A 27,687-nucleotide genomic window follows, 5' to 3' on the forward strand; every position below is an offset into this window, starting at 1 on the left:
CGCACATCGATAGTCGCCATAAAACATCGATGTTTCCTAAAATATCACAACATCGATGCATCGATGTTGCTATCGATGTTTCTCCACCTCTAATACTGATTGCAACTTCCAATTTTTTTTACAAAAAAATCCAATGAAAATTAAAAAACATCTTTTCGTACCTTTAATGCAATAATATGTGCATTTTGAAGGTGAGTCAGTGCAGCGCCGTGTCGAAAACGGTTTTTCGGCGAGTTTTTATGGAATCTGCCGAGCAGAGTGAAAAGTGAAACGTAACAAGAAAAAACTTTTGGGAGAGAGTTTTGTGGAGTTCCTGGGGGACAAGGTCTCCAAAGGAATGTAGCCCCCAGTTCCCAAGAATATATATATATATATATAGTACTGGATTCTACCCGAAGCTCCCTTTGTTCGCGTCTTAAAAGAAAGCGGACGGCTGATGACGTTGAAAGCGAGTTACGTTTGTGTTCCCCCCAGTAAAATGGTTGGGTTGCCCGTGTGCCTGTGTGTGTGAGGACCCCGCCGAGGGTCAGGGGTCCCAAGAGGGTCCACAGCGATCCTACGGGTACGTAAACCCCGAAAAAAGTTCTCCAGGAAGTGCAACCTGGGCACATATATGCGTTGAAAATATATACATACATTCAGATATACTTGCATGCGTGTACAAATGCCCCCGCACACCAACACCAGCGAGTGTGTGTGTGAGTGGGGGGTGTGCGTGTGTGTGTGTGTGCCAGCGACAGCTGACGTTGGGGGTATTGCAAGAAGAAGAAGAAAAAGACGAAAGCGAAACTTTTTTTACTGTGCCACTTTTCGATCGTTGTAAATGGAAAATAACTCCAACTTGACTCACGTCACTTACATCTGTACATCAATTCGGTAATGTCATACATTTTGTCGACAAAAAAAATTAATTTCTAAACCCTTTCATACGAACGATAATTTTTTTGATTAGTTCACATTTAAGGCAAGCCCCTATCGTAGGCCTAAATTTTGGAACATTCCTAGTAAGATCAATCTTATAAATTACAAATTTTTTTTAAGTTCGTACTCGAAAAGTTGAGATACATATATTATTTATGTTTTTTTTATCATAAATAGGTGTTATAATATCTTAAGAAAATATTATAATAAATAATATAAATAAATACAAATAATATAATATAGTAAATTCTCTAACCAGCCTAGTCAAATCCAGATAAGAAAAAAAATTATAAGAGCTTAGGAAAAGTTCCATATAAGGCGAATGAACTGCCATGATTCTTCAAAAACTAGACCGAATTTTGTAGATTTCGGTTTTAGGGGTTTAAGATTGTAATTTGGTGAATTGTACAGTTTTTGATAATATTTTTCAACTGAATTTAGTGAAAACTGTATTAAAATAATGGGTACTTTAGGGTCCAAACTTCGTCACTCATAACTACTCTTCTTTTCCTGTTGACTTAATCATCTTAATTGGTTCTCCTATGTTTTTCACTCACAGCATGCCGATTCAGGCTCCCTCATGGACAGATTTTCTGAACTGTCCCATCTGCTGCAATGAATTCGCGGCCAGCCAGCGATGCCCGGTCAGTCTGGGCTGCGGGCACACCATCTGCAAGCTCTGCCTGACGACCCTCTACAACCGGCAGTGTCCCTTCGATCAGGTGGGTTTAATAATACCAATACATAATGATCTTAACTTATTTTCTATCCCTTTTCCAGACCGTGATTGTCAGCGAGATCGACAATCTGCCCATTAACCATGCTCTGCTGCAGCTGGTCAAGGACTCGGAGCTCCTGGAGTTGGGCCCACCACCGCCCAGCGTGCAGAAGCTGGAGCCGGAGCAGCTCAAGTGCTACCAACTGGGACAGCGGTGCATCGAGGAGCTGGCCCTGCACCTGAAGTCCTTCCTCAACCTGAACGGCAACGGCAATGGCAATCTGCTAACACGACCCATGCAAAGGAAACTGGTTACCCTGGTCAACTGCCAACTGATGGAGGAGGAGGGACGTGTAAGGGCACTCCGGGCGGCCAGATCTTTGGGCGAACGCACAGTAACCGAGCTGATTCTCCAGCACCAGAATCCCCAGCAGCTGAGCTCGAATCTTTGGGCGGCGGTGCGGACGCGGGGATGTCAGTTCCTGGGACCCGCCATGCAGGAGGAGGTGCTCAAGCTGGTGCTACTCGCTTTGGAGGAGGGTTCGGCGCTGTCGCGCAAAGTGTTGGTCATGTTCGTGGTGCAGCGACTGGAGCCGCAGTTTCCGCAGGCCTCCAAGACGAGCATCGGGCATGTGGTGCAGCTGCTCTACCGCGCCAGCTGCTTCAAGGTGTCCAAGCGGGAGGCGGACTCATCGTTGATGCAGCTCAAGGAGGAATTTCGCACCTACGACGCTTTGCGGCGCGAACACGATGCCCAGATCGTTCAGATAGCCACCGAGGCGGGTCTGCGGATTGCGCCGGAGCAGTGGTCTTCCCTGCTGTACGGCGACGTGATGCACAAGAGCCACATGCAGAGCATCATCGACAAGCTGCAGACGCCCAGTTCGTTTGCCCAATCGGTCCAGGAACTCGTGATCGCCCTGCAACGGACCAGTGATCCCGCCAAGCTGGCCAGTCTGCATCATCATCTCAAGTACCTGGCCAATATCGATCCCTGTGCCGAGTTGGCCCCCTGGCCGGATTTGGCCGAAGCCCTGGATGCAGTGCGTCATTCGGTCGTGGGATTGGTCAACTTCCTGCAGCATCACGGCGTTCGCAAAGCGCAGGACGGAATCAGTGGCGGTGGCAGCGGCGGCGGGACGGCCAACAGCAATCCCAAGTACAAGATCAGCCTGTGCAGGGATTTGAATGTACGACGGGTGTGTCCCCGCGGTGCCAGCTGCACCTTTGCCCACTCCCAAGAGGAGGTGGAGCGCTACCGCGCACGAAATCGTGGCAAACATATAAAGACACCACTGGCGCTGCCACCGATGGGCGGTGGAGCCATCAAGAAGCCACTGGGAGAGCCGGATGGACCGGCTTTGGGTGTGCCCACCATGCTGCCCATGTCGCCGATGCATTTCATGGGCTCTCCTCGGGGATATCTGGAGCCCAGCTTGGGTCTGTCGCCAGGAGGACAGCCGCCTCCGCCGCCGCCGCTTCTGCATCCCTCGCATCACAGTCCCATGGCCCGACTCATAGTGCCCAACCGCTATGATCCTCGCTTCACTGGCTATCAGCCGCGGAATCCCTCGCCCAGGGATTACCAAAATAATCCACAGCAACGCAATGCCAACCCACCGAACTTTAGTGTGAACAGCAACATGCACAAGGGCTATTTGATGCCCGGCGGAGGCGGCAACGGTGGAGATGTCTTCCATCTGGGAAATCCCTGGGAGCAGAGCTACCTAGCTCAGCAGCAGCAGCAGCAGCATCCTGCACAGCATCCTCCACAGCAGCAGCCACAGCAGCCACCGTCCAGCAAGCCGAATCCCAGCCGACCGTTGTCGATTTTAGCCGCAACAGCTGATACCTCATTTTATGAAAAGAAACCGCCGAATAGTGTTAGCATAGATCTGGACAGAGCCGCGGAGGCCGATGTGGATGCAGTGCCTCTGTTCCGGCGATCCAACAACAACAACAATCACAACAACAACAACAATAGCAGCTCCCACAATAATAACAATCATGGCTCATCGCTGCTGTTCTGGAATAATACGGGCAAAGAGTCTGCGAACTTTGTTCGATCGGATTCCATATTGGATGACGATGCCTCCACATTCGATGTGCCCACCGGCTCCTCGATGCTAAGTCGCTACGGACCCATTTGTCCCAAGAGCAGCACGCAGAGCAGCTGGAACAACTGGCTGCTGGAGAACGACAGCGATCTGGGTTATGGTGGCTACAAGAGCGACAGGAACGATAACTTCAATGCTAGTAAGGTAGGTGTGGGTTACGGTTTTATTGTCCAATAATCGGGTGTGCGTATATGTACCTTTCTATATTTTTAAGAAATATTTTTTATAGTTTGTGGGCTCGTCAGCAAGCACACCCTATATAGATAAACCACTTATTTTTGGGGTATCATTGAACCAGTGCTGCCATCACTCAGCTTGAAAAACAGTACAGATAAGCCAAAAAAATCAGGGAAAAAAGGACAACAAATTTTAAAAAAGGATAAAAAAAGGACAAAAGTAAATGCTTCTCCATTTTTCTGTTTTTAGCAATGGGTTATATATTTACTTAATTTAAATGGATTTTATATTAAATTCAATTCTTCTTCGTTTGATCATTTTACCATGGTACATTTTTGTGCGTATACGTAATAATCTAAAATTATTAAAATAATAAAAGCATTTCAAGTAACTACATTGGTAATACAAAAAAAATTCAATATCTGCGTCAAACCCGAATAAGAGTCGTTCAAATCTGAAATTTTTTTCTTAAAATAAAGGAGAGAATAAAAATTGAGACAAATTTAAAATGTTTTCCTCTTCCTTTTGCTACAGAAAAAATCGTACTATAAAGAAAATCCATCTACTGCTTTACGTCTCTTTGATAATTTTTAAAAATAATTATTCTTTAAGTGCCGAACTGTAAGAATGATGGTTAAAAAGGCGTTTTAGCATAAATAAACAGGTTTATACCCTTTCGACTAGCATAAAAAATAACACTCAAAACCTAATTATTGAAAAAAGGACAGATTTCCGGATAGGGAATGTTTGAAATTTTTTCCGGATAAAGCTGGCAAAATGGCAGCACTGCACTGAACCCCAGAGAAACGCATTATTTTCAGTAACTTAATCTTCTTCCCTATTCGTTATCTTCCCAAAAAAATAGCAGCAGCCGCCGATGTGGGGCAGGAAGCCACAGCTAATGTCGGAGGATAGCTTCGAGGGCGGCATCGATAGCGGCATGATGCTGCAGCTGGAGAAGAACCTGGTGGACATCGTGGATCCCGATGACAGCGGGATCAAGGTGGACTAGATCTAGGACTAGCTACCGCAGAGGATATTTCTATATAGGTGTTTATATAGATCGAGGGAAGTGGGAAGAGAATATGTATAATGCAATCATTTTACACATCGTTAGAGGTTTGTACCGCACAGTTCAAACTTTGGTAGAATTTCAAATGTAATTGTAGTTAAAACTGATCCGACTGATCCGTTATTGGATCGGAGCCAAAACAAAACATCAATTGGGTTGGGTACCGTCTATTAGAATCTATTAAATAATTGTCTAATTAGTTCATTGTTCGAAATTTTGTGGAAATGTGTTGAAATCATGTTCGTGTTATGTTCCAAATTCGGGGATTGTGTGTCTAGCAAATGAAAAACAGAAAAATAAACTCAATTTAGATGGTAAAACTTTGTGTGTAGCCTAGAATTCAGCTCAGACTCGTAGATCCTGCTGCATATAGAATACGATCCGTAGGAATTCCCCACAAAAAGGCGATCGCGAGCGATGAGGATGAGGTGTATGCAAACGCTTGTTGAGATCAGGCAACATCCAGATTTTAAAGCAATTTTCTCAGATAAAACAGAAACTGTGCACTAATTAACTGAATCATGATCACAAGACTTCAAGATCCAAGTAAAACAAAAAATTCTTTTCCAAAACCGTGCGTTTTTATCATCTTTCCCTGATTATTTGTGATCAAATTTTGATTGATTGTGTAACGCTGTAAACATAGATATAAACATATATATTTTTTTTAATTATTAACTATTTCAAAACGCTATTTTTATATATACAAAAATCAGCAGGGCTGAAAGGACCTGCGAATCCTTTCGCTCTCAAAACCCAATCACACACATACACTAACACGCATACACACTGAGCCACAGGACACGAACGATCATTTGTATGTGTGTGAAATGAATGTTTATATTTCTTAAAGAAATTTTAATAACGCTATTGTGCGATGTTGTTAACTATTGTACTATATATTATTAAATTTATTGAAAATAAATTAAAATCACGTCCCCTTCTCCCATTTTGTAAACTGTGAGAAAAGTAAAGTACAGATAAAGTACAGAAAAGGTGACGAATAGAACAGAAAGTTGAATGTCAGTCAGGGCTTTGAGAACATTTACACCTACCTACTACTCTATGCAAATATAAATTTATATTTATATCTAGATACTAACCAATTTGTGCGCTCTATTATTAATATTATATATTAATGTCAGTTGAGCCCGCGTTTTGCTTTCAAGACTTTGTACATCATTTTGATTTGAAGCAAAAGCGAAAGATTTTGTAACTTGTATTTGTTAAGCGATGAAATCAGGAACCTTATATATACATATATATTACTGCGCTTGATCATAGAAGAATATAACATATATATCTTTACAAATATATTTATTGTTAACGAGTTTCGATGCCGTGTGTGTAGTAGAATCCATGTAAAAATATATTCCCCGTCCCGGGGAGTATGTGTTCAGTTGTGAGCTAGTTAAAATTGATCGAAGCAATTTTAAAACAAAATAACATACATTTAAATGTATTTTCCTATTACTCAGAAACTAAAGCATTCAATGTACAGAAGCGAATCGAGGGAGGTACTTGAGATTCTTCAGTCTATTTGTCTCCCGGGAAAAGTGAAAATATAGAAGAAGGCTGGGTGGAGGGGCGTCTAACTGCGTACTTAAGTTCCGATTTAGAGATCTAGATAAAGATTCAGATTCAGAGCCAGATTTAACGTTCTCCGCCCGGCCTTTGGCTGTGGTGAAGTTTTTTTTTAGCTTAAACCCAATGGGTTCAGTTCATAATAACGTATTTGTTGAGTTGAGTTTTGTAACTTTATAATTTACAATCAGTCCAGCAACCCGCCAAATCCCCCAAAACTTTCAAACTGACCGAGGCTCTTTTTTATACAGATCGTGCCGTGCAATTCACACATACACACAGACATTTTCTATTTACACACACCTATTTAAATGCATATATATATATTTATACATATGTTAATTTAATGTATTTTTGGTATTATCACTCAATGTTTCTACCCTAAGCAAATTTCGAGTTCTGTTAATCAAAGTGGAAAAAACATGCAAAAAAAAAATTATTTATTTTATTTACCAATAAATTTTCACAAAACTTTTAGTTGTTTCGGTTTCTGTACCATCTCTACCATTATTTTAAGTTCAAGATGAAAGATAATGTGCGAAACATATCAAAGCGTTGAAAGCGAAGAAAGAAACCGAGAAACTTAACAAAATAACCACCAGCAAAGTATAAGGAACTAAGAACACCAATAGCAACCACCAGATAGGTAATTTAATGGAATACAATACGAAATCCTATAGTTAACGCAACTAGTTACAGACAATCCGCATAACTTAATAAGATAAACTTAAAATATGGTAATAATGATAATAGGCGCTTCTGTTCCTCAACTTAGGGTTAGTGATGTTATAGATACAACAGACGATTTTGCAGTAGCTCAGATCCAATAAGTCTATTAAAGCCTGCCAGGAGACCGCTTGTCGAACCACTCAATAACATCCTCGATAGAACTGCACTGCAATTCAATAAGTAGATAGCCAGGGGACTCTCTTTCAGCGCATCAAATGTGTTATGGTGAGGACAATACAAAACTCTCAATTTTAACCTAACAACCCCCCCAAAAAGTCGAAGCTCAACAGAAGAGTAAGCCCCTGAAAGGTCAAAGGTCCCGTCTCTGCAAACAAATCGTTGCTGTTTTTGGTGTTATTTATAAGTTGAAGATCCTTGAATTGTGATGATGTGAAATTTACAGTTAACATGCGAAACTAATCCCAGTTCAATGGGAACGAACAAATGTCTTTATATTAAATGCTAATTGAAACTAACTATATACGAGTATAATAATGTATCTAAATACACAAAACCAACACACAACTGGGAAGGAGAAATCAGAGAGGCGTATATTGTATCATAGAACTATGTAAGCAGAGATTGTATTTTACATGCATTCTACAGGAAAGCTAAACCTTCCCCACCAAGCGGGATGTGCTTCTACTCCAACAGATCCCCCAACTGAAATTGGGTCTATGTCCATGTTTATGATATCCCAGAAGAGAAGAGCTCTCAGATATATTTTCATACTTCTATTCGCTTGTCCGTATTATACCATATACCATATAATAAAATTATTTCTAGTCCCATTCTAACGCTGCTGGCAGCTTGATAGTGGGAACTCCAGATAAGAACCATTATATTATTCCCAAAAATATCTTTCTCCATAAAATGTTTATTTCGTTTGTTCGCTCTGGCAGATTAGCTAAGAAACCTCTAGATAGTTTAAAGATTGGAATCAAATCTCTTTTCTAGGGTATCCAAAGTTTCGGACTACCGAAACCGAACATCTCTTCTAGTTTTGTGGAATGTTAATCGATAATGTATGTTCTTGGATGTGCTGAATATGTATATTTATCTTCAAAATTCATTGTAAATGTTAGATATGAAAAACCAAAAGCAAACTAAAACCAAACTCAATTTTGTGTGTGTATGCCTGAAATTCAAATAAAATAAACTTAATCGAATTCTACAATTCAATATGATATGACTTGATATGGTTCTGATTGCCTGGCAATCTGATCTGTTCGTGTGGTTAATGTGGGATTATTGGGTATAGAAAAAGGTTGATTAACTCAATCAGTATATTTTATTTATTTTCAACAGAATTTTATTCATTGAGCTGGGGGTTCCATAGGTTTGGTATATCCAACTCATGGATTTCGCCCAGTTCCAGCATTAAAACTGCTCCATTTTTGGCCTTCTCAATGGCGCGGACTATATTCTCCGCGCAAATCTCCACCGTCTGTCGCTTCACCTTGTTAAAGACGGTCCGCATGCGAGTTTCGTAAAATGGAAAGGTAGTTTTCTTTTCAATATCCTCTAGAATTCCAGTATCCGTATATCCCGGACAGATGGTAATGAAGCTAACGCCACAGTGATCATAATGAATGGGGCTCTAAGAGAAGTATTATTAAAATAAGGATTTTAATTCTTCAGAATTCCCCTCATCAACTTACACCCAAGGCCCGTGTAAAAGTAGTAACACCATTCTTCGTCGTCGAATAAATAGCCATTAAAGGTGTGGGCTGGAGTCCAGCCACCGATGATATATTCACTATGAGTCCACCCTTACCACCTTTTGATTTATCCATGTACCCCAGAGCGATCAAAGTGCTGTTGATAACTCCCACCTTTTAATTACATAAAAATTAAGAAATTATTATTTTAATACTTAATTATTATTCCTCACCAGATTAATTTGTATTGTAAGATCAACCAGACGATCATCCAAAAGCCCACTTCCGTTGATCACCACATCGAAGTGACCAAATCTCTCCGCGGTTGCCTTATAAGCTGCCTCTATGTCCGATTTCTGAGTAATGTCTACTTTTTGATAGAAAATATCCGTATTTTCATTTTTGTTCTTCCACTCATTCAAAAGCTCGACATTCTCAGACAAATCAAAAATGGCCAGAGCCTAAAAAACAAATAATTAAAGTGTGTTTTAAATCTTTTTCAATGGTTAGTCCACCTTTATTTGCCGCTTGAGCAGTTCTTGCACACTTTTCTGGCCTATGCCACCAAATCCTCCAAGGTAAACCACATTTTTGCCAGCCAAATCCATGTCCCAATGTTAAACGAATATTTTCTTTACAATTCAGTGCAATTCAGTGGCCAGCAACTTGAAAACTAACTTGCGAGCCTGCTCAAAAGATCGGAAACTGCCAAAAGAAGCACCATATCTTCTTTGATATTATCTAACACGTGGCCGATGAGGCTTGATAAAAGGTTCCATAGAAATTAACAGGTTTTTATAATGTTCCTGAGATATGAAACACTCTTAAGTTCTCTTTTGTACAGATAGTCGTTTAATGGTTAGTGCTCATTTGAATATCTTTATGGTGGCTGGCTATTAAGATAATAAAAACTTTTAAAAATTGGATATGGTCTACTTTTAGGGCTTTGCTTTGCATTTGTTGTTATGTTAGGTTGAAGAAAATTTATTAAAATAAAAAAAATAATCTAAACACTGCTCTCTTGGAAATCTAATCTGCTCTTTGCTGTCCGTGTGGCCTTATTAAGTATAGAACAAGCTTGATTAACTTAATCATATTTTATTTATAAGTCACCAAACAATCGAAAGAGATTACAAATTTATGCATATACATTGGAATTAGTCTTCCAGCTGGGGCTTCCACAAGTCTGGGATATCCACTTCCTTGGTCTCACCCAACTCCAGCATTAGAACTGCTCCATTCTTGGCCGTCTCTATGGCTACTACTAAATTCTTGGCGCAATCCTCCGCCTTCTGTTTCTTCACCTTGTTGAACATGGCCAGCATGGGAGTGTCGTAAGTGAAGGTCGTCTTGTTGCCAATATCCTCCAGGAGTCCAGTGTCCGTAAAGCCAGGACAGATGGTAATAAATCCAACACCAGAGTGGGCGTAATAAATGGGATTCTAAAAAGAAATATTATATTATACTATCTCTTATTATATTAATTAATTAATACATACAGCCAATGCCCTGGTAAATGTGGTAACACCCGTCTTGGCCGCCGAATAAACGGCCATTAAAGCAGTGGGCTGCAGTCCAGCCACTGAGGATATATTCACTATGAGTCCACCCTTACCGCCCTTCGCCTTGTCCATGTACTCCAGAGCGGTCAAAGTGCTGTTGATAACTCCCAGCTTTGGGAAGGGAAAAACTGAATAAAGCTTCCTTAATATTAAATACTAGTTTTCTGTTCCTTACCAGATTTATTTGAATGGTAAGCTCGATCAGACGATCGTTCATCAGTCCACTACCATTGACAACCACATCGAAGTGACCAAATCTCTCAGCGGTTGCCTTATAAGCTACCTCTATATCCGATTTCTGAGTGATGTCGACTTTTTGGTATAAGATATCCGTGTTGGGATTTTCATTTTTCCACTTAGCCAAGAGCTCGCTATTCTCAGTCAAATCGAAAATGGCCAGAGCCTGATGAAGAAAATAATTTGAGTTTATTTGAAGACTGATTCGATGGTGAACCCACCTTTATTGGCCGCTTTAGCAATTCTTGCACACATTTCTGGCCTATGCCGCCGAATCCTCCAAGGTAAACCACATTTTTGCCGGCCAAATCCATGTCGAAATTTATTTGCTCTGTTTCTGATTCCGTGCAATTCAGTCGGCGGCAATTGGCAAACTAATCTTCGCTAGATTTCGACCCCCTGTTCTGTTCGATCTGAAAAGTGCTAACGACCCTGTCGCAAATGCTCTCCGTTCTCCGCTATAACGGAGCTTTTTGGGAGAGCACTTGATAATATTCTTGCAATTATTAATGATTGAGCTTAACTTGTGCTGCCATTGTGACTTTTTATTAGTTAGATATGGCTTATATTAATAAATTTCCCTGGGTCGAGTTCCAATAAAAACATATTTGAAGCCTTAAGATCTTCCTAGTACTTATAATTTTATAAACACTTAATATTTTGTTATTATGTTAAACTTATTCAAAAAGGTTTTTTGTTTATTGTTGATATGACTGACTTTCTTAAAGCACCATCACTGTTGCAAACTGCTAATTAATATGTGTACAATGATAATAGTCAAGATTGCTGCGCATTTTAATAAAGATATCACGAACTGAGGGTTTTTATCAAGCTTCTATAAATATTAAAAGGTGTAGGGTGTTTTTCTTCTTAGCACAAAGATATTATAATAATTAGAGCTTTCTTACAAAAATATTGTTTTATTACGGGGAATTTAATGTTATTTTATGACTTACTTTTAAAACATTTAATTTTTATCTACGTTATTGGAATAATCATCAAGTACACTTCGATTTCTCGAACATATATTTATATTTATTGTTTTATTATTATTTATTTTATTATGATTTTACTCCCTACATTCCAAGTGGCAAATACTTACCCACTTCCCATATCTGTGTCAACCAGCGAACCATATGCGTCACTGAAACCCATCCAGTAATCGAATATGGATGTTTATCCCATTTAAGCGAACAAATCGACTTCCCCCATTTGTTTTCCGCCCAAATCCAGGTTGCGGCTGCCACATCCGTGGAGGCAGATCTTGGCTGGAAATGTCGCCCAATTGCGCAACCAACGGATCCGTGTCTCAATATTAAGTTCACTATTGCAACATCCGTGCGGTAGCAAAGCAAAGGGGCACCAATGGCAATCGACACCAATCGGATTGCAGCGGATCGACTTGCGGATTTCGAGGTCATTGTGCAGACTGGGTTGTGGGTGGATGATGGCTGGAAGTTGGGTGGCGCCTCGAGTTACCCGCAGGTGGTATAAAACACCCATCGAGGTGTCACTGCAGCATCAGTTCCACAAGAGCAATCAGAAGAAGAGGATGATGCACTGCTTCACTTGGACGATTCTGGCTGGCCTCTTGGCCCTAAGCTCCTCCGCCGGATTGCCTCAGAGGCCGAGCAGTGGCTACCAGGAGCAGGATACGGCCAGAGCCTTCTACTCCTACGGCTATAGTGATGATAATGCCGCCAGGGCTGAGTACTCCTCCCGAGATGGCACCTCGCGGGGCTTCTACTCCTACGTGGATGCCGAGGGTAAACTCCAGACGGTTCGCTATGAGGCCGATGGCATTCAGGGTTTCAAGGCCGAGGCGAGTAACCAACCCCAAGCTCCCGTGGACGAGGGAAAGGCTCCGTTGCCAGTGAGCGATACGGAGGAAGTGCAGCAGGCTCGCCTATCACATCTGAATGCTCTCAGGGAGGCCAGGGAGAAGGCTTTGGCCGCCAGCTTACGTGAAGAAGCGGACCGAAGGCAGCAGGCACAGGAACAGCAACAGAGCAGGAACAACAACAACAGCGAGGATCAGCAGTCTGGGGAGCAAAGTCTAACCGATGAGGACGCAGCGATCCTGGAGAGAGTTCGAGCCGAGCTTTCAGCCATGCTGGCCGATCGTCAGCGATCGAGCAATCTGCCCAGGAACAGGGAAGATCAGGAAATCCGACGGGAACAGAAACAGAGGCAGGATCAGCGAGAAGATCGCCGACAAGATCAGCGAGAAGATCGACGACAAGATCAGCGAGAGGATCGACGACAAGACCAGCGAGAAGAACGAAGACAAGATCAGCGAGAGGATCGACGACCAGATCAACGAGAAGATCGACGACCAGATCAGCGAGAAGATCGACGACCAGATCAGCGAGAAGATCGTCGGCAAGATCAGCGAGAAGATCGACGACCAGATCAGCGAGAGGATCGACGACAAGACCAGCGAGAGGATCGGCGACAGGACCAGGATCAAGAGTCCCGGCAAGATCAGAGTCAAAACGAACGTCAGGATCAGTCGTCCCGCAACCAAGAAGCTCTCCGAGAATTGAACAACAATCGCCAACTTCCGATCTCCTCCGATCGCGAGGCCGATGATCTGCGCCTGCGCACCATCTACTCCTTGGCCGATCTCAGCTCCAGCAGCTATCTGAAGCTCGGCGACTTGGCCAGTGCCGAGAAACTGCTCGAGGATCGTTTGGACAACAGTGATCTCCGGGTGCCAATCGGTGCCTACTACACCCTGGTCTCCCCGAACACCAAATACAGTGTGACCACGCCCACGGAGCTGAGAACCCTGCGTCCAGTTGCCCTCAGTCGCAGTTTGTTGGTCAGCAAACGCAATTGAAGAACTGACTTAAAGGATCGTGTTGATGGATCAAAGCCGGCTAATGATCGCGAAGGATAATGAGGTGTAACTATGATGTGTTTCCTAAGAATAAATGCAAGACAGAGCACCATTGTGCCAAATTCAATTTTGAGTTTCTATAATCTAGTTAAGTCAAGTGGGAGGTAGTTGTTTTGGTGATTCTTAGAAGAATTTGATATCAGGTCTTTAAAGGCCTTTGATAAGATTTGATTATTTATTTTTGGACTTTTTACTCTTTTTCAAAAAATATTATGAGTTTGGAGGTACTTAGAAGATCTTAAAACATTAATATTGTAAAATTTTTAAATCAGGGACTTCCAGAATCCAGATCCTAACGAAAATCAAATGGAAATATTTTTGAAATTTTTAACAAATAGGTTGAGGTAAGAGGTCAATAAATCATCCAGTAGATTAAACTACATGATAAAAATCAAACTCAGAACAGATTTAATATGTTGTTTAATTTAATTTTTAATTTCCAATTTGCATCATTTATTGCTCAACAATTAACAGAATTTCTGAGGAGTCAATTCCCAGGTTTAGGCCACTGGCAGGTAATTCCTGGAGGGAACTGGGGACTGGCTCTTGGTGTGATAATTATAGACGAATCCTGTGGCGGTGGGCTGATACACATAAACCGGCTGGGAACGCACGCCGATTGGAGATGGTGGTGCTATCACCAGGACCTTCTTCTCGGCGAGCAATTGATTGCGCAGCTTCTCGGCTTCGAAACGCTTGAAGAATGCCACTTTGGCGGCCGCCACCTCGGGAGTATCCTGAACAGGCTGCGGGCCAAAGGACGAGTCGCCGGCTAACCTCAACTTGGCCTGATTGTGGGCTTCCAGATGCTGAGCCCGCAGAGCAGCCACCTCGGGGGTTTCCTTATTGGCCTGCTGGTTGGGCAGACTGGAGGTCACATGGAAGCCCTCTGCGTCGGCCACATAGTCCACCGTCTGGGTCTCGCCATTGGCGTCCACATGGGAGAAGGTGCCCCGGATTACCCCATCCAAGGTGCGGGTTTCGTGCTTGGAGTACAGTGGAGCCATGTAGCCATAGGCATACTGACCATGCTCATCCTGGGTGTGATACTGACTGATCGTATCCGAACTTGGTGGGGCTCCATACTCCAGACTAGGTGATCCGGCGGCCAAGGCGATGGTGGTGAAAATCAGGCAAAGATTGAGGAACTGCATCTTCTCAAGTGTGTTTTATAATGAATGATATTTAAGTATATTTTTTCGGGGATCTTTTTAGAGCGCTGCTAGTGTGGTGGACTAGTACTCGCTGTAGAGAACTCTGTGCTGGGATCGATTGGGGATTCTGCCTTTTATAGCCGGCGCTTCCTGCCAAAAAATTTACAATTTCGTGCGTTCTCAGGAAGGTCGTCCGGTTGGGTTTTACTTTCATATTCCACCAGCCTGGATTATTGTTCCTTTTTCCTCCTCTGCTTCCTCGCTTTTTCGTACATAAATATTTTGTCGATTTCGATTTCAACAAGTTCAGCATAAATTTGAGCACAAAAGCCGCAATTTGTTTTCATCTGCGGCAGGGGCAGCAACACGTATCGTATCGTATGGTATGGTATGTAGCGAATTGCATCGGATGTGGACATGTTCAGAGACAACCAACAACGTTCCGCAATGCCACAAAGCAAGAACTTAATCAGGCTGCTTTTCAGTGGGTCTGGATGTGCACTGAGAGAAACTAGGTTCCCCTAAAAAATGTTGAAAAATAACATAAGAAGCGGAATATAAATACCTTCTTACTAATTGAAAGTTTCTTGTTAAAAGTGAAATCAAATACATTTTGTTTCAAATTTAAATTCAAATTTTAAACAAATAAAAAAATATTTTTTTTTCCTATAACGTCTTTAAAATAAAAACAAATACAACAATTTTAAAAAAATAAACAACAAATTTTTAAAAAAACTTTATAAAATTAATTTTGCCATTTGTTTCTCTCAGTGTGAGCCTGGGATCGTCGAGGAGGGGTCAAGGAACCGGGTTGGGCTTTTCGATACGCCGGCTACCTTTTCCAGTTTCAGTTATTTCGGTTGTTGCCTCTGCGCTTGTTTATGCCGCTATTAAATTTAATTGAAATCAAAATTCGCCTTACATTTATGAAGAGTTTATGCTGTACATATGGTATGTGATGGGTTTGACTGGGGCCAAAAGGTTGAGGTAGGACAGGATCCGAGTGAGCGGGTTCCGGTCCTCGGGTTTAGCTGTCAAGGGGTTAAACTCAACCGGATTTTCATCTTCATGTTAAAGCAACTTAATGGAAATTATCTTTAAAACCAGATCCTAATAAGTTTAACAATATGATTGAGTTTAGGCAGAACTTGTGATAATTTTGTTATCATAACGTTATAAATATTTTAAGATTCAATACGAAATTCGTTAATAAAATACCATTAAGAACTCAAAGAAAACTGATCCTAATAATAATTTTAGAGTCTATATTTTGTGGAATAAGTTTAACATTATGATTGAGTTTTGGCAGAACTTGTGATAATTTGGTTATCATAACGTTATAAATATTTTAAAATTCGATACGAAATTCGTTAATAAAATTCCATTAAAAACTCAAAGAAGACTGATTGACAATTTTTATTTTAAATTCGAAACTCTTTATTGATGAACCAAATAGGTCGAGGGAACCGTCCCCCTTTCAGTAGTAGAAACCAGGGGTGTAGTACCGGGGAATAGTGTACCCGTAGACAGGAGCTGGAACGACCACATGGTGGCTGCGGGCCACTGAAACCGGGATCTTGGCCAGCACCTGGTTGCGCACCGCTTCATCCTCGACGCGTTTTAGGTGAAGAGATTTGGCGGCAGCCACTTCCACGGTATCAGTCACCGGATGAGGCAGTTGGGGGTGGACACCATGTGAACCGACAATGGGATGCTCATGATGCTCCACCGGATGGTGTCCCTCTGGCTGGTTGGCACTTCGGCCGCTCTCCACGACAGTGGGATGATGTGGCGCCTCGACGGGATGATGGCCAACAGGATGGGGAGCAACAGGATGAGATCCGACCGCGGGATGCTCGACGGGATGTTGAACCGGATGCGAGGCGCTCCTGGGACCAAATCCAAGGGACTCCTGGGGAACTACGGCCTTGGGCAGATTGGTGGCTGCCACATGGAAGCCATCGGCATCGGCCAAATATTTAACCGTTTGCAATTTTCCCGCTGCATCCTGGTAGCTATAGCTGCCCTGGGTGATTCCGTCCAGGGTGTGGGTCTCCTGCTTGCTGGACAGAGGTTCCGAGTAGCCATACGAGTACTGGCCCAACTGATCCTTGGCGATATACTGCCGCTGGGTGGGCGTAAACACGGCGGATCCCTCGGCGGTGTACACATACGGATAGTAGAGGGCCAGGCCGTGAGCCAAACTCAGGCTTCCTAATAGCAGAAGGGGATACTTCATGGTTGATTCCTTCAGGTGAGTCTTGTTCTTTAGTTCACTGGTAACTGTTGGTTCTGAGCTTCAGCCTTCATCCTTTTATACCCAGCAGGTTCTTGTGCGAGTTCTAGTTCTGGTTTCGTCTGAGGTTCTTGGCGTCCAACTCCTGCTGAAGAATAGTAATTCTTGTGCACTCAGAAAAATTTACAGAACAAGACAAAAGATTGAACAAATACCAAAGGAATGAAAATGTGATCCAGGGAATATTTTCATTAATTTATTTTTATATAGAGAAATATTAAAAAACTTCTAAAATAAAGAAGAATTTTAAACCATTAAAATAATTTTAGTTATTCAAAGGAATTTGAAAGGAATAATTTTATTAGTTTAAAAGTCATTATACAACATATTGCTATTAATAAAAATTTTTATAAGCCAAAAAATAATTTTTAAAATTATATTTTCTTAAAAAATTTTTAAAGGACAATTATATTTTCTAATCATTAAAAATTTTCTTTGAATTTCCAATTATAATAGTACTTAAATATTTTTTCATTAATTAACACAAAATATTTTTCATCACAGATGATGGGATTGTTGAACGAATTATAACCAAACTTAAAAATTACCCACAAATATTAACAATAATAAATTTGATTAACTTTTCTCCAAATGTATCCATCAGATGCACTTCAATGCAAACGAGGCGATCGCGTTGTCTTGTCCACTTGTGTCGTTAACGGACATTGCGACTCCGCCTTTCACTCCCCCTTTTTGGGATCGCCTCCTCGTGAAGGCGGTGTCAATTTGGTTTAATTGTGGCCAAGGCTGGAGTGGGCCCAAATGGAGGAGCAATCGCTGCCTGGCATCTCCATCGCCATCTCCATAGCCATCTGCATCTGCAACCGAATCAAGGGCCTTGGCTGGGTGGACCATCAAGGCCAAAGACCGCATCCAGCCCAGCGTGTAATTGATATGCAATTGTTGTTGCTGCCACGGCATTGTGGCATCTCAGCCTCCCTTGCTGTCCGAGCGATGCAACGGGGCCATGCCAGCAACGACAACAAATGTGGCAACAACCGATGCAACCGACGACGACAGCAACGGCATCTCAAGGTGAGTGAAGGCCAAGGGCCACATTTGGCCACAACTTGGACACCAGAGTCATGCAGCTCAGGGGCGGACTCAAAAGGGGGTTTACGCGGAATTCAATTTCATAAAAAATAATGCCTGATATTCTCAGATGTACAAACATTTTAACACATTACTAAAAAATATTTTTTAACTTTTTAAAGTAAATGTTAAAATTCTAAAAAAAAATCCAGAAGTACACAAAAAAGGTTCGATATGAAACGTAGATCGATTTTACAGTATTTAAAATCAATTTTAATTTGATATATTTCATACAAAAACGATATGGGTTTTGCATGACCTGAAGTTTACACGGCCATATCGATTTAACGGGAACATGCCTTTTTTGTGTTTAAATATATACCAAAATGTTTATTCTTTTTTTTATACCCGTTACTCGTAGAGTAAAAGGGTATACTAGATTCGTGCAAAAGTATGTAACAGCTAGAAGGAAGCGTTTCCGACCCCATAAAGTATATATATTCTTGATCAGGGTAACTAGCCGAGTCGATCTAGCCATGTCCGTCTGTCCGTCTGTCCGTCTGTCCGTCTGTCCGTCTGTATGAACGCTGAGATCTCAGAAACTACAAAAGCTAGAAGGTTGAGATTTCCCACACATATTCTTTGGCTTCCTACGCAGCGCAAGTTTATTTTAGCCGAGCGCCACGCCCCCTCTAACGCCCACAATCGCCCACTAACGATTTTAAAATGGGTCCTGCGCCCACATCTTTAAAGATTTCCGAGAAGTATAAATGCAATTTTGTTGTGTATATTTATACCTATCGAAATGTAGAAGACATTTTTCAAATTGGACCATTCATTAAAAAGTTATACGCTTTATAAATTGTCAACATATATCTATCTCCCTCGCACTCCCTTTAGCTGAGTTACGATTATTAGTCGGGACACCAACCCGACACAGCGTTCGCACTCCCTTTAGCTGAGTGACGGGTATTAGATAGTCGGGACACCAACCCGACTATAGCGTTCTCTCTTGTTATAAATAATACCTACTACATTAGAATATTAACAGATTTCATATGTTGAGGACTAGTTATGAAGTTTTATTAATAGAGGATTGAACTCAGTACTGTAGAATGACCCCCTAAAAATAAGCTTTGCATCCACCCATGTAACTTCTGCAGCTGCATTGGCATCTCTTGCTCCTCCTTCGCTGGGGTTTTATTTTTAGCATCGGCTTTATCGGATGCCGCAGATCTCTGGTGCTTAAACTTCGCTCCCGATTAGGAGGAGGAGCAGCTGCAAGAACCGCATTGGCCTTGACGGGCCCGGCTGATAAGTGCGTTTTAATGTTAGCCCCGTTGGCACTTAGTTTCAATCAAAGCCCAATTCTCGCCATTCCTGCCAGCCTTAATGATCTCGTTAGTTCTGCTCCGGAATTGAAGTTGAATTGGCAATCTGGTCCGGTTTACCTGGTGCCATTCCTCCCGGCGTGGGCTGTGCACTGATTTGTGAACCATCATCGGGTCTTTGGACTGCCTCTCACTTCGTGGCTAATTAGAGGTGCACTAAAGATAGGCCAGGTGGCAAGACTCTTGTTCGTATTTATCAGACCTCGCCGGACTCTGTTTTACTGCCCTTGAAGAAGAGTTTAATTCAAAGGGGCTACAATTTATTGGATTTAGTTTTTATTTTAAAATACATTTAAAATGACTTATATATATTACACATAAAGAATTTTATTTGCATTTGTATTATAGTCGAAATTAATAATATACATTTAATAGGATAAACTACTTTTAATGAATTTTTCATTTCGTATATATTTTCAGAATCTAATAACACATATTTTATAAAACATTTTCTATAATGATTTTTTAATTTTTATTTAAAATCAATCTTGGAAAATGTTGTTTAATAAATAGGCATATTTTTATATATTTAATTTTATTTAATGAAAACCTAATTAAGTTTCCTCAGGGTATTCAAGCACCAAGAGAGGTTTTTATATACTTCGAATTTTGTTTTTGGGCCAGGGCTATGACTTCATCGTGCTGGCCACAAAACTAACCAAATAATTCTGACAGTCAGTTCCCATAAATCAATGTCAAACGTTTTTTTCTGCGTTTAGGGTTTGTTTTGGGTTTTGGGCCGGGGCTTGTTTTTTTTCGGATTGTGTTTAATCATTTTATTGTGTGCGAAGCAATTTCCTTATGATTTCCTCTTGACTTTTACTTTTTCCTGATTGCCCAAAAATAGAGGAGTTCAAAAAACCCATTTACCGTGTAGGGCGATCAACAAATCTTAATCGCTTCAAATAGTCGAAACAAAACCTCATTTGCATACTTGAGCATGAGCTCACTGGTTAGTATAGCCCTAGTCACACCCCCGAAAAACACCTCCAAGTAAACCCCACTCCTTCAAAAGACCCCCTCATTATTCCAATTGTCTGGCACTTGTTGTGCGTGTTTTTGTCAAAAATTTCACGCATCGTTCTCTGCTTTTAACAGCGGACACATACAAATTGACGGTTTTACTAGCTCAGACTATACAGCCCACCCCTCTCACTTTTACAATATAAATTCAGGAGCTTTAAGCTTTTTCTCTAGAATAACACTCACAACAAACCAAATTCCGAGTGGAACTTGTTGGTTTGATAAGACTTTGGGGCCTAAAGTCACTTTATTCTGAGTTGTTTTTGGGTCTCGTTTATTTTATTTTTTTGATAAATGGCTTTGTCGTGTGGCTTTCTCTGTTAGTTTTGGTGTATAAAATTTTGCGAAATGAAGTCATCGCTTGAAAAAAATTTTAGGGGTCAGTATAAGTGTGTATAAAATCCAATCTTTTTCTTTATCTCATTCAGAAAGTTAGGAATTTATGTTTGCTCATGGTTTGTTTTCCCATCTTCCGTTTTGATAAAATGTTGTAGAGGATTTTCTAGACTTTGTTGTTTCTATTTCACTCGAACGAAAGCTCACTCAAAACAAAAATATCACTCATACGCCGCTTGGGCCTTTGCTAGCCAGTGGCTGCGCATTTGTCCAAACAGTTGAGTTTCGACATTGCCAGCATTCGCGCGTTTGCCTTAAAGTAGTTGGAAAATATCCAAGGAATAAGATAAAAAAATTTTTTGGAAATTTATTCAAGAGTTTTGGTACATTTTTAAAAGCAAATGTAAGTGGAAAATAAAAAGAAATTAACAAAAATTCAGTTTTTAAGGATCTTAGTAAAATGTTGGGGTATCCTGGACCTTCAAAGAGACGAGAGACCAAGGTTTTTTCTATTATTAAAATAGAAGGCTGTTAAGAATTTCAAGAGCAGATTTTGACCCAGTTACCCCCAATCGCGTTCCCCTTTTCTATTGTTCCTGTGGCATCATTGTTTTCAATTTCCGTTCGGGGCTCTTGTTTTAGGCGCAGTTTCCCCGCTTCCGTGTGTATATATGCGTGCGTTTAAATCATCAGTCTGAAATTCAAGAACCCCAAACCCCCAGAAACCCCTTCTCCCAACTGGCGCTTGCGCGTTTTACAGCTCCCAGTGATGTCATCTGGGCTAGTGGTGATGTAGGAATATATTACATACATGTATTATGCCTAGAGCATAAGTCCCCTAAGTCAATGATTTCTCTATTGCGTTGCGTGTTGTATCAGAATCAGAATCCCCTTTGCTTCCTGTTTTTCAACCCCCCACTCCCCCAAAAAATTCATTTTAATTTATGCATTCAGTCCGAGGCGCTAATATTTCAGAATGTTCATATACACACGTAAACTCAATTCTGGTGCAGTATTTCATGTTTCTCCCCCCAGTCGTTTCTTTTATATTTATACATCGAGATGACCCAAATTTCCCTTCATCATCCATTTGTTCTCCAGTCCACTTGAGGTAGGTTGGGTTAATAATTTTCCTCTCCAGGAAGTCCATTCTTTTCCACAAATGGCTATCTATAACCCATTCATATTCCTATTCAAAGTCTGACCATAAATATTACCAATTAACTTTTACCATTTTGGTTAAAAAACTAATTAAAATGTTGGCAACGAATTCGCAATGCTCGACTGGAGCTGGATGAGAACTTGTTCCCCCGATCAGCAGAAATACAGAGAAAGAAACCAAAACAGACAGGGGAAAATGAGAAGAAGCGAATTATTTATGGTCTGACAGCCAAGCGGATTATTTCTGATTTAGACTATCCACGCTCCCCATCAGACTGCCTGATTTTCTGCGGTCATGTTCGCGAGGGGAATCTTGACTTTGAGTTGTCAAAGAGTATTAAAAATTAGTATGTTAAAAATGTGGGATCCAAAATTGTTCAACACATCCTGTGTCGTGATTATCTTGGCCAAATCTTAAGATTAGTCTTTCCGGTTTCGATCAAAGTAATTTATTACGTCCGTTTTGATTTTAAATGGATTGTAATAAATTCTCATTATAAAATACGTAACTTGATAGAATTAATGACAAATACTTAGATACATTTATTTATTTATTTCATAAACTAACTTAAACTCAAACAAAAAAAATAATACAAATAAAATAATACAAATTATTTGAAGGCTTTTTTTAAAAATGTCTTCAATTAAAAAAACAAACCTTTAACAGTTATAACATAAAGTAAGCAATCAGAGCATTTCTTCGTCGTTGTCTTGCTTTGGTTTTTAATCATCTTTAAGCTCTTCTTGCATATTCCAACTTCTTTTGTCGTGTAGTTTGTCAACTTTTCTTGTTCGCCAGTATTTATGGCTTCCAATTACAAGTAAGGGCGGAGTAAAGGGTTCCATTAGTCTTCTCGGGGGACGGGTTCGGTAATTTGTTTCGTCTCGAGCGGAGTTCAAGTTCAATAACCCTGATCTTGGACCAATAAGATGATTAATGAACTGGCGGAATATGCACGATGCATGCAATGCTCTCAATTAACCAGTCGGATTAAATAGATGATTTCGGTGGATTATCTGGGGAATATGGGCTATGAAATTGCCTCACCCCAAAAGCTATTTAAAGCTGATCCCAAAGCAGCGTAATCAAGAGCCGGCGTAATGAGGCGATGACATAAGCAGTGACTCGGTTTACACATTTTTCGATTTGGGTTGCGAATGGCGGCTTGGGGGTGGTATATGTGTGTGTATAGCATTTGACATGCTCGACGGGGCTGCATCAAGGTCATGGTGCATATACCTAGCCCCCCACCATTTCGATTTGTTAACATCTGTCCCGGCACAAGCCACAGCATCATATCTCACGGTTGGAGGACCCGAACTGGTTGCAGTCCCATCTTATCGCCGCCTTAAATGGTTCCCCAAACAGCTTCCATCTCTCCTGGGGCTCCAACTTGCAGCCTTAAGTGGTGCGTAATTAATGGCCCCGCCAATAAATGCTCACGTTTTATTTACTGTTTATGGAAGGATGAGGATTCGGTTGCTCCGCCATATACCTTTTCGACTTTTTTCGTGTTGGGTAGCCTGTAAACACGACGACAATTTATGCTACAAGCAATTTTAAAACTAAATTATCATCCTAATTTATGCCACGTTCGATGGGCAACAAATTAAGTGAGGTATTTCTTGGGGCAGGGGTAGAAAAACTTAAAATAAATAAATAAAATTACATTTTTGGAAGTGTGGTAAATAATTCCCTAGAGTATCTTAAATTTTGGAATACTTTAAAATAAGGAAAAAAAGATTTTTTATTTTTTATTTGTGGATTCGAGATCTTGTTAATTTTTCAACACACTATTTTTAAAAGTCGTGATTAAAGTTAAGCCTTAGGCAATGTCCCCCTTCGAAATCAAAATCTATGTTAACTGTATGTTAAACACTAATCATAATAGATCTCGCAAGCTACCGCTAAGTTCTGACCCCCATAGAGAAACTTAGGTGAGTCAAACCTGTTGGCTAGTTATTTTTGTTTATTTGGACTGTGCAAAAAGACGATAATTAGCTTTGTTAGGGGACGGGGAACCAAACAGATGACGCCATTTCAATAATGGATCTCTCCCAATTTTGCCTTTGGTTTTCCACCTCTCAAAAATCATCTGAGAGAGCTTTGGGCGGCTATAGCTTTGTTATTGTCCAGTATAAACTGTGATATCATTGCGATAGGGAACTGCGCGGAATACAGATAAGCTTTCTGTAAAGATACGAACGGGGATAGAACCTCGTTAGTTGACGAAGACAGACTAGACCCACCGCAATGTTGCTTAGCGTTGTGGCGCACAGGTGAGAAAATGCATAGGTGGTTTACCAATCCGATTAATCAGGCAATGAAAAATTGCGTGATGGCAGAGACCACAACAAAGGGAAAAAAGGAAAACTGACCTATCAGGCTATGCATAATATTAACATTTAATGACCCTTAATCCATCCAAGAAAAAGGATGAGTTTCTATTAATGATGGAAATTTTTAAAGTTTTAAATATATTTTTATATTTAAATATTTTACAGATCCAGCATGTCCGAGGCAGCAGCAGCAAATGGAAGCCCCTCTCCAGCTCCAACCCCCGAGGTTCCGGCCGCCGAGTTGGCCCAATTGGCTCTGGAGGATGAGCCCAAGGCTAGCTTCGCCGACCAGTTCAAGGCCTTCTCCAAGTTCGGGGACTCCAAGTCCGATGGCAAGCTGATCACGCTCTCGCAGAGTGACAAGTGGATGAAGCAGGCCAAGGTTATCGATAAGAAGATCACCACCACGGATACGGGCATCCATTTCAAGAAGTTCAAGGCCATGAAGATCTCACTCAGCGACTACAACAAATTCCTCGACGATCTGGCCAAGACGAAAAAGGTGGAGCTAACGGAGATCAAGCAAAAGTTGGCCGGCTGTGGAGCTCCAGGAGTGGTTTCCGTTTCGGTGGGTTTATAATACATACATAAAGTGAAAAAATTGGATTAAATAGTCAGTCCGAAAGGCTGATGATTCATTGAGTTTCTTCACTTTGTCATATACTTCAATTCAAATATGTCTCCTTTCATAATATCAAGTTTTTAAATGTTTTGTAGTAGAACAATTTTTAGATACATTTTTTATTGTATCGCCATGAATTTTTAATTTAAATGTACACCCAAAAAAAAACGATACGAAACGTAGGTTTCAATTTTAATTTGATATGTGGCCAAGTAAATTTGACCTGGTCGAAAAGAATATGTCATGTAAAAACGATATGGGTTTTGCATGACATAAAATTTACATGGTCATATCGATTTTACGGTAACATGCTTTTTTTTGTGTAGCTAATATATTATTTACATTCTTTGCCTATCTAATCTATTCCCTAATTTCGACAAATTAATCATTTAGGGCTAGTACTCAACCCAACAAAAAGTCGTCCAAAACAAAAAACTTCATATGAAAAACAACGTCAAAAAATTTTGTTTCATGTGAAGTTTTTGTTTTGGACGACTTTTTGTTGGGTCGAGTACTAAGCCTAAACATATTTATTTTTTCCACTGTGTATATGATGGACTAACTCATCGTTTTCTTTTCAAATTTTTAGGCCGGAAAGGCAGCTGCTGCCGTGGATCGATTGACCGATACCAGTAAGTATACCGGTTCGCACAAGGAGCGCTTCGATGCCACCGGAAAGGGCAAGGGCATCGCCGGCAGACGGAACGTGGTCGATGGATCCGGCTATGTGAGTGGCTACCAGCACAAGGACACCTACGATAACGCCCACTAAATGGGGAAACCACCGTTTACATCCGCCCACCCTCTCTCTAAAACTGTCTTTCTAACTTTTGTGTTTCCTTAGTTAATGTCTCCCATTTTGTTTGGTAGCTGCAATAATTTATATTTGTGTACATAATCTAAGTTTGTGATAATTTAAGTGCTTACAAATAAATTGATATATTTTGATTATGCTTTTTGAGTTCTATTATTATGGTTTTCTTTGTTTCTCCTTCGATACGTAAAACTCTGAAGCGGCCCAATAAAGTTCAAAAGCAAGTCCCAATCAAATTTATACACATTTCATGGTGTTCGATCCATGTTTGCTAGTCTTAAGATGAGAAAAAATTTTTAATATTGAAATTTGTGAAAGAAATTTAAATATCATATATGGAAACCAAAGATATACGACATACATACATAGAAATGTTATGTTCTCATAAGAATTTTGCTTGAATAAATAAATTTAAAGGTATATGTTATTTTTATTGGGTTGAAATCAGTAAATGTAAGAATGAGATTGTAAGAATTTTACCTATTTTTAAAAGAGAAATATAGAATAGATTATATCGGATTTTATTGGTCAAAGATTCATTTAAGAAGTATATTGTATTCAGTTTAAGCTACGAATTACTACCGTATTACTATTTACATCATAGGATGATTCATGAACGATGTATTCATCCGTATTGATCTTACTTCAAGAAGGAAAAACAAGCCTATGTTAATACTAGGTCCATGCTCAATAAATGGATGTTTTGGTACCATGTTTTTGGTCAATTTAGGTGTTTAGAAGACACATGACTTATAAAAAGGATTTCTTCTTACCCAATTTAACTTTGCCTTCACACATTCTCATAAGTTTGCGGGCATTCATTTGTAAGTTTTTTTGACGAGCCCTATGCCCTTGTAAATGTGTTTCGCATTTCGGATAGGATTTTTTTTTTAAGTGCATGTTTTATAAATTTGTATATTGAAACATTATCCAACTATTAAAATATTCTCTATTATTTTAAGCACTTGTTTTAGTTTAGTTTTGGCCCTGATAAGATTCTTTGTGCTTTGTGATATAACATTTTTGAAGGAAAACTGGGCCAGGACTTAGTTTTTCTGTGTTATCCTTCAAAGTTTATGCCATTCTTAATGAATATGATCCAAAACCTAACCAATCCAACTGGTTTTCATGACCGTTTTCCATCCAATATGTTTCTTTTTTGAATATTTTTCTTTTCCGACTTGGAAAATTTTCCACATGTCCTTGTATTGCCAAATGGTAATCAATTTGATGTCTGGATATCAGGAGAAGTTAGTTTTAGTCAAATCTCATAAAATATATCCTTTATACACAAGAATATTAGCGCATCGTAACGTTTTATTTAAAGAAAACGGAAGTGGTGCTATTATTTTTTTCGGCCTTTTTTTGACTTTTTTTCTTAAAATCTGAAAAAATTATATGTAGACAATATTTTTGATATCCATATCAATTTTTTCAAATAGGTGGAATACTAATCAAGATAATAAAAAACATTTCTTATATAAAAATCCCCGTTTTCCACATATTTCTTTAATATTAAGAACCTGTGACGAAGTGGTGCTATTATTTTTTTCGCAACTGTAGGTTCTATTCTATACGTAGAGAAGATCTCATTAGATGGTTATTAAGAGATCATTGCTTTATCTCTATAATGACATTATCACTGATGCAAAGCTGACATCGCAAAAACCAGAGCGGTGTGAAGCGGACTGAACGCTAGAGCGACCAGATGACGATGGAAATCGATACGGCGGCATGAGTTTGCATAATCCTAACCCAGAGCAGGTGGAAAACTGGCTATTGATTGCAGCCGAACCAAAGTCACTCAAAGATATATCATATAACCCTTCGGAAAATCG

At 40.4% G+C, this 27,687-nt stretch overlaps 7 protein-coding genes across 12 annotated transcripts in view; 3 read left to right on the plus strand and 4 right to left on the minus strand.

The window, feature by feature from the left end:
• Window positions 1–41: 41 nt before the first annotated feature.
• Window positions 42–8,500, plus strand: roq (RING finger and CCCH-type zinc finger domain-containing protein roquin). 3 transcript variants are annotated; one of them, XM_017156198.3, is made up of 4 exons: window positions 42–191; window positions 1,481–1,643; window positions 1,702–3,900; window positions 4,799–8,500. In XM_017156198.3, exons 2-4 carry the CDS (start codon window positions 1,482–1,484, stop codon window positions 4,943–4,945), a joined length of 2,508 nt encoding a protein of 835 aa, XP_017011687.3. In that variant the 5' UTR covers window positions 42–191; window position 1,481; the 3' UTR covers window positions 4,946–8,500. The 3 variants fall into 3 exon arrangements, with proteins under 3 accessions (XP_017011687.3, XP_017011686.3, XP_017011685.3); XM_017156197.3 differs by lacking the exon at window positions 42–191 and adding an exon at window positions 627–876 and having other exon boundaries at window positions 4,802–8,500; XM_017156196.3 differs by lacking the exon at window positions 42–191 and adding an exon at window positions 733–876.
• A 64-nt stretch (window positions 8,501–8,564) lies between these two features.
• LOC108067209 (alcohol dehydrogenase 1) lies at window positions 8,565–9,697 on the minus strand. Its single transcript, XM_017156128.3, has 4 exons — window positions 9,495–9,697; window positions 9,213–9,440; window positions 8,980–9,153; window positions 8,565–8,918 (listed from the first exon to the last, which is right to left on the minus strand). The coding sequence occupies exons 1-4, from the start codon at window positions 9,585–9,587 to the stop codon at window positions 8,631–8,633; spliced, it is 783 nt and encodes a 260-aa protein (XP_017011617.3). The 5' UTR covers window positions 9,588–9,697; the 3' UTR covers window positions 8,565–8,630.
• A 249-nt stretch (window positions 9,698–9,946) lies between these two features.
• Window positions 9,947–13,620, plus strand: Cpr72Ec (Cuticular protein 72Ec). 2 transcript variants are annotated; one of them, XR_011418796.1, is made up of 2 exons: window positions 9,947–10,044; window positions 10,107–10,178. XR_011418796.1 is itself a non-coding variant. In XM_017156132.3 (2 exons), exon 2 carries the CDS (start codon window positions 12,223–12,225, stop codon window positions 13,618–13,620), a length of 1,398 nt encoding a protein of 465 aa, XP_017011621.3. In that variant the 5' UTR covers window positions 9,960–10,044; window positions 11,867–12,222. The 2 variants fall into 2 exon arrangements, 1 of the variants encoding a protein (XP_017011621.3); XM_017156132.3 differs by lacking the exon at window positions 10,107–10,178 and adding an exon at window positions 11,867–13,620 and having other exon boundaries at window positions 9,960–10,044.
• LOC138911801 (alcohol dehydrogenase 1-like) overlaps window positions 10,062–27,687 on the minus strand; it is a 176,248-nt gene continuing 158,622 nt past the window's right edge. The window contains exons 2-5 of one of the 2 annotated variants that reach the window (XM_070215745.1): window positions 11,000–11,111; window positions 10,717–10,944; window positions 10,479–10,652; window positions 10,062–10,421 (exon numbers count right to left, since the gene is read on the minus strand). In XM_070215745.1, the coding sequence (XP_070071846.1) occupies window positions 10,137–10,421; window positions 10,479–10,652; window positions 10,717–10,944; window positions 11,000–11,092 (780 nt within the window). In that variant the 5' untranslated portion in view covers window positions 11,093–11,111 and the 3' untranslated portion in view covers window positions 10,062–10,136. Of the gene's footprint in view, window positions 10,422–10,478; window positions 10,653–10,716; window positions 10,945–10,999; window positions 11,176–27,687 lie in introns of those variants that run through there. The other variant, XM_017156126.3, reaches the window with a different exon arrangement.
• On the minus strand, window positions 14,181–14,834 carry Cpr72Eb (Cuticular protein 72Eb). The gene has a single exon (XM_044394454.2). It carries the CDS (start codon window positions 14,832–14,834, stop codon window positions 14,181–14,183), a length of 654 nt encoding a protein of 217 aa, XP_044250389.2.
• Window positions 16,312–17,073, minus strand: Cpr72Ea (Cuticular protein 72Ea). Its single transcript, XM_070214418.1, has one exon. The coding sequence runs from the start codon at window positions 17,071–17,073 to the stop codon at window positions 16,312–16,314; it is 762 nt and encodes a 253-aa protein (XP_070070519.1).
• On the plus strand, window positions 21,185–25,986 carry ringer (tubulin polymerization-promoting protein ringmaker). Of its 2 annotated transcripts, none has more exons than XM_017156245.3 (3): window positions 21,185–21,315; window positions 24,579–24,981; window positions 25,625–25,986. In XM_017156245.3, the coding sequence occupies exons 2-3, from the start codon at window positions 24,586–24,588 to the stop codon at window positions 25,805–25,807; spliced, it is 579 nt and encodes a 192-aa protein (XP_017011734.2). In that variant the 5' UTR covers window positions 21,185–21,315; window positions 24,579–24,585; the 3' UTR covers window positions 25,808–25,986. The 2 variants fall into 2 exon arrangements, with proteins under 2 accessions (XP_017011734.2, XP_017011733.2); XM_017156244.3 differs by lacking the exon at window positions 21,185–21,315 and adding an exon at window positions 24,221–24,353.

Source organism: Drosophila takahashii, chromosome 3L (assembly GCF_030179915.1).
Source record: "Drosophila takahashii strain IR98-3 E-12201 chromosome 3L, DtakHiC1v2, whole genome shotgun sequence".
NCBI lineage: Eukaryota > Metazoa > Arthropoda > Insecta > Diptera > Drosophilidae > Drosophila > Drosophila takahashii.